The sequence below is a fragment of the Chlorocebus sabaeus genome, chromosome 10 (genome assembly GCF_047675955.1).
Source record: "Chlorocebus sabaeus isolate Y175 chromosome 10, mChlSab1.0.hap1, whole genome shotgun sequence".
NCBI classification, from domain to species: domain Eukaryota; kingdom Metazoa; phylum Chordata; class Mammalia; order Primates; family Cercopithecidae; genus Chlorocebus; species Chlorocebus sabaeus.
In genome coordinates, this window is record NC_132913.1 from 84,949,639 (window position 1) to 84,955,638 (window position 6,000).

General features: G+C 31.2%; 1 protein-coding gene across 4 annotated transcripts in view; it reads right to left on the minus strand.

Annotated features, from left to right (window-relative positions):
- The window catches only part of BOLL (boule homolog, RNA binding protein), a 61,081-nt gene that overhangs the window by 44,667 nt on the left and 10,414 nt on the right, over window positions 1–6,000 (minus strand). For 3 of the 4 annotated variants that reach the window (XM_073020272.1, XM_007965757.3, XM_038001805.2), the window contains exons 5-6: window positions 5,921–5,996; window positions 2,133–2,260 (exon numbers count right to left, since the gene is read on the minus strand). In XM_073020272.1, the coding sequence (XP_072876373.1) occupies window positions 2,133–2,260; window positions 5,921–5,996 (204 nt within the window). The remainder of the gene's footprint in view (window positions 1–2,132; window positions 2,261–5,920; window positions 5,997–6,000) is intronic. The other variant, XM_073020273.1, reaches the window with a different exon arrangement.

A 6,000-nucleotide genomic window follows, 5' to 3' on the forward strand; every position in this document is an offset into this window, starting at 1 on the left:
GGATGAATTCGTGTCCTTTGCAGGGACATGGATGAAGCTGGAAACTATCATTCTCAGCAAACTATCACAAAGACAGAAAACCAAACACCGCATGTTCTCACTCATAGGTGGGAATTGAACAATGAAAACACTGGGACACAGGGTGGGGAACATCACACCCCAGGGCCTGTTGGGGGGTGGGAGGCTGGGGGAGGGATAGCATTAGGAGAAATACCTAATGTAAATGATGAGTTTTTGCAGCAAACCAACATGGCACATGTATACCTATGTATCAGACCTGCACGTTGTACACATATACTCTAGAACTTAAAGTATAAGAAAAAATAAAAAATAAAAAAAGAAGAAAAAATTCTTGTTAAAAAAGACCAAAAAAATCATAAAATTTTCATGAGAAAAAAATCAAAAAGAGTTTATGAACAAGCCACAAATTGGAAGAAGATATTGGCAACCCACAAAATTCATGTAACGAACTCAAGATAAAAACAAATCACCCCAACAGAAAAATGGACAATGGATATGAACAGGCAGTTCACAGAAGAAAGTAGAATGGCCAATAAATACATGAAAATATGTTCAATATTACTACAAGTTAGGCAAATAAAAGTAAAACAAAATACTACTGCTTAAAATAATATTGACATAAATTTGAAAATCTGGTAATTTTAAGGGTTGGCAGATTATGGAAAATTGGGGCTGTCATAAACTGTTGGCTAGAATGTACACTTTCAAAAGCTCTTTGGCAACATCTAGTCAAAGACATGCATATTTCATGAATGTGAAATTCTATGTATATATCCTAGCCTAGGTCAAGGTACATTAGGGAAGTACAAAAATTTTCCAGTAATAAATACATGGGCATGAATAACTTTAAGAGTACCAATTTTCATATTCTAAACTTCATATGTACTCCTTTCTGATGTGATCTGCCTGTGACTGTGTCTGTGTAATATGTATTCTTCTTTTAAAATCTCTCCTTTCACCATCACCTTTTTCCTTCCCTAAAGAAAGGTATATTTCTCACTCCTTCCGGATCTTGCTATAATGCTTTGTTCAGGAATGTAAATACCAACAGGGCATCAAACAGATATACAACTCAAGAGGGCAATGCCCTGAGAAATGAGAGAAGGCAAAGTAGAAAGAGCTTGCATAAGAAGTATTAAAGGGGAGATGATACTTATTTCATCTAGGGAACAAACTTAAATTAGCCGATGGTCACAGGGATACATATTAATTCATTTATTTGAGTTTAAAAATAAAGTCGGAATTTTCTAAAAGCAAGTTTTATTCAGTAGTTTCATTTGGTTGACCAGCTTTGTTAACTGAGTTATAGAGCAGACACTTTCCACTATTAAGTAAGCTAAATCTACAGATACAAAGTTTTGATGAAAATATATAAATCTACAATATACAATATTCCTAAACTATTTAAACTTATAATAAACTTCAGATATCAACTTAAAAATGAGTGACTGTTTTCATAATATTTCAAAAAAATTCAGAGATAATTTATATAATAAGTAAAACCTTAGAAAACCACTGCCCCACCCAGAAAAACCCTCACATAATACATACAAGATCTGGGTATTCAATGTAACCTTGTTTGTAGAAAAAACTTAAAATTTCCATCAATAGAGGAATATAAAAAATTGTAATACACTCATACAATGAAATATTATAAAATATTAAAATAGGTGAACTACATATACAAAGATCAATGTGATATAATCTAAAAAGAGACAAACATGGTTTGATCTCAAAAATATAATGCTGAGTGTAAAAACCAGATTATTTATACAGTGTTTAAAAACCACTAAAACAATACTAAATGTCATTTATGAATACATATATTTGTAGTAAAAATATATGAAATGAATAGGAAAGATATTCTGCTTACTTCTGAACAGGAAAGAAGGTAAGGAAGTAGGGGTAAGGAGAACTGACCTGAAGCTGTCTTACTTTACTCCCCATTTTAAGAACTTAAGTAAATGTTGCAAAATGTTGATGTCTATTAAATTTAGTTGATGTGTGTTATTATTTGTAATTATCTGTGGTTGAAATATTTCAGAAATAAAACAAACATTAAAAAATCGATAAGTAATAGGTAGAAATCCTTTTTAAATGAAATTACTTACAGGCCAAGGTGGTGGGACAGAAGTTACCTCTGGAGTATGAAAATAAGCAACACCATTATGGTAAGTATAAGGATATCCAGTTGAAGTTGTTAGATACATTGTTCCAGCTGCTGGCATTATACTAGAACCTAAAGCAAAGATTAAATAATAATAATTAAAACGTTCAATTTAACTGTTAAAAATGTAGTTTCTAAACACTTCAGAAAAATATTTATCTTAATATACCTATGTAGCTATGGTAAAAATGGAATGTCACAGGTATTTAAAAAAAATTCCTTATGTCAAAGTATCTTTGAAGCATGTATTTTTAAACTCAATACCTTATAGCTTTTAGTTTAAGATGATTAAAAGAAAAGATAAACAATGCTAATAAGAAATACTAAATATGTATCAATTCAGATTCCAACATCAGTATGCTACACAGAGCTTGACAATTTAGATTATCATCAGCAAAGTAATTATTTGTACAAATATAAATTATGTATAATTACTTTAAGACTATATACACTATAGTAAAGTTCCTAAGGTCTTGGCTAGACCTTTTATTTCTGAAAGTTCAAAGATGATGGAGGCAGTAGAGTTGGAGAAGATTCTACTTTCCTGAAGACATTTTGGTTCCACCCTACTAATTCTTTGGATATCCTACCAGCAAACATTCATTCATGCTATGGCTCTCTTTTCTCTCTCTTTTCTATGATCTATTGTCTATCTAGTCTCCCTTTGCTACAACTGCTGCTGTTGCAAACATGACCTCAAGTCTTCATGTGGCTAGTCTGGGGTCCCCATCTCTTTTCCCAGGCCAAGTTATATAAACCCCCACCACAAACCAAAAAACAATAAATAATATACATTTTTTTTTTTGTCATGGAGGAGACTTTAAAAGTTAAATTAGCCAAATTAGATTAGGGTCTTAACCAGCAAGGTTATATAAATTAGTGAAACTGACAATTCTTCTTCCACCTGTAGCAGTGCTTCTCAAAGTTTCACATAAATTAGAATCACCTAAATTGTTTATTAAAATGCAAATTCCAGGGACTTATCTTCAGAGATTCTGAGTCAGTAAATCTGGGACAGGGCCTAAGAGTTTGCATTTTGACAGCTTCCAATGAATGACACTGTCTGCAAACCACACTTCAAATAGCACGGGCCTACCACTTTAAGTAATACTATTGCTTCTCAGCTTTTATATTTTCACTGCATTTGATCTAGTGTTGTTATTATTTATTTTAATGGTTCTTAATTAGATCTTTTTGAGAACCTGATGAAAACCAGGGACCTTTTCCTCAGATATATATACAGTCAAACACAATTTTACACGCAATTCTGGAGGTCCATGGATTCCCCCCAAAAGTTACTCAACTATTATTCAAAGATAATGATAATGGTTCATTATTCAATAATGGTTTATTATTCAAAGAACATGAACCATTCTTTACCTGCTAAATAAATAAATTTTCAGTGTATACTATCTCAAGGCATTGAACTGGGCCCTAGTGATACAGCAAAAAATAAAAATTTAGACATGAGATGGTCTGTATCCTCAAAGAAGTTAGGTCTGGTAGGGAAGATAGTAATTAGTTGATTACACCATTAATTAATTAAATACAATTTTGATAAATACATGAGGCAGTATAGGGTATGATACTGAACATTTCAATTATATATATATATATAAAACATATAAAAAATCTCTATATATACATATATGTGGAACATTTGTGATGAAATGATGTTTCAGCTAAGCTCTAAAGAATGAATTGGATGGCAAAGAACATTCTAGGTAAAGAAAACCGTATATTAGATTCTGAGAACAGGAGTATTGTATGTTCTGGAACTGAAAGAAGGCTAGATGGCTAAAGCATGGAAAGAAAAGGGAAGAATATCTCAAAATAAGCTGAGCATAAGACAATAAGAGGTGCACTTTTGAAAGATCACTCCGGCTTCCTTGTGAATGATGGATTGGAAGGGAGAAAGATTGGATTCACAGAGACCACTTAGGATGATTTTCCAGGAATTAAGGTAAACAAAGTGGTTAGCTGGGACTCGGGTGTTGGTAATGGAGATGGAAAGAAATGACAGATCTAAGAAAAAACTAAGATAAGAATCCTTTATTTGTAAATGTACTTTTAATACCTATTTTTCTTTGCAGAAAAGTCAAAAGAACTTTGGAATCAAACAGTCCTGCATTTGAAGGCTAATGCCACCACTCACCATTAGGCTATTTAACCCCATACTTCTCAAAGTTGGATAAGGGATGGATGGTATACCAGGAGATATGAAAAAGCAGAGGCTGAACATAGTAATCTTCCTACAGAATCAGTTTTATTCAATTGTTTTTGGGAAACATTTTTATATTCAAATAAACAATATGATATTATGGAACAGAATGCAAATTATACATGATGTTTTTACATAAATCGTGAGACTTAAGAAAATTTGCAATTCCAGTATGCTGCAGTGGGTTAGGAACCACAACATGCCAAGATTAACTCTCCTCTATGAGTATTTCAGCAGAAACATTTTTAAAACAATGACTTTACCTTTTTGGGATTGAATTTTCTATTTACAAAAATAGATATAATAATATGTCATGGGGTTCTATGAAGATTAAATGAAAACCCATAACATTGACCCTTCCACTAAGTAGTTTTGAAAAAACAATTAGTATATTTGAAAGCATCCAGCATAGTGCTGATTTATTTTCTATTTCAGCAACTGGTAGATCATACTATGAACATTACTATTTAGTACATATTGCTGGTGATAATGGGCTAAAGGACTGTTACTACATGTTCTAGCTTAATCTTTGCAAGTAACAACAATAGTCTGAAAATATTCAGCATTCTGTCATATTTAGTGCATTCCATTTTGTATTAACCTACTGAGGATACTTTGTCTCCTAAATTAACAAATACTAAGTCAAAATTAAACTTAATATACGTCAATCTCTTTTTTGTTGTAGTTGTGGCAACTGTATTAACTGAATATTTATTATTTCTAAGTCAAAAGCATAACAGTCCAAATGAATACAATCTATTAATTTGTTAACAGATTATACATAATAATTACCAAATGTTTTAAACATTCCCATAGACACTAGGATGTGGCCAAGGAAAAATAAGTTAGTTATTAATTTTACATCACATTTCTCCTTCTAGCCAAAGACTGTTTGGAATTTTAATAAATATTAAAGGTAAAAAGTTAACTATAAAGATGCCTAACTTAATAAATAGAAAGAGTGAGGAAAGAATAATAGAATTGAAAGCATTAGAGAAATTTGGGGAAAGTAGATACATAACTTAGCTAATTCCTAAAGCTTTAGGGATTGTCCCCCTGAAAATTATGACACACCTGGCTGGGTTACAGTACATAGCATGCAGTGAGTTTCTGATATTAGTTCTATGTTTTCACTTTCAATATTTTTACTCTGATTAATTTTAAATTATTTTCTAATTAAATTTTTTCTCATTAGTAAGTCTAAATTATTAAATTACTAATTACTTTTGCTATTTTAAATGATATTTTCATCATGAAAGATTGTTCCTTTAATGATATAACTACACAGAATATACTTAAGCATCTTTATGTATATAAAGTTTTTTCTCAACCAAAAAAAATTGAGATACATTATTTTGTGGCAAAAAATACTCAGTTTTTCCACCAACTTTGCTAAAATAACTACTAAATGAAAGAAACATGATATTTTAATAAAGTTCTATAAAAAGTCTCATATTTCAAAAAAGAACCATGCAAAAATATTTTAAAATACATTAGTTTTCAATACATACGAGGGATCCCTACTTGTTGTTTTCTTATTGCTGGACCAATGTTCAGCTTCTTATCTTTGTAATTAAGTTTTTCAGCCTAA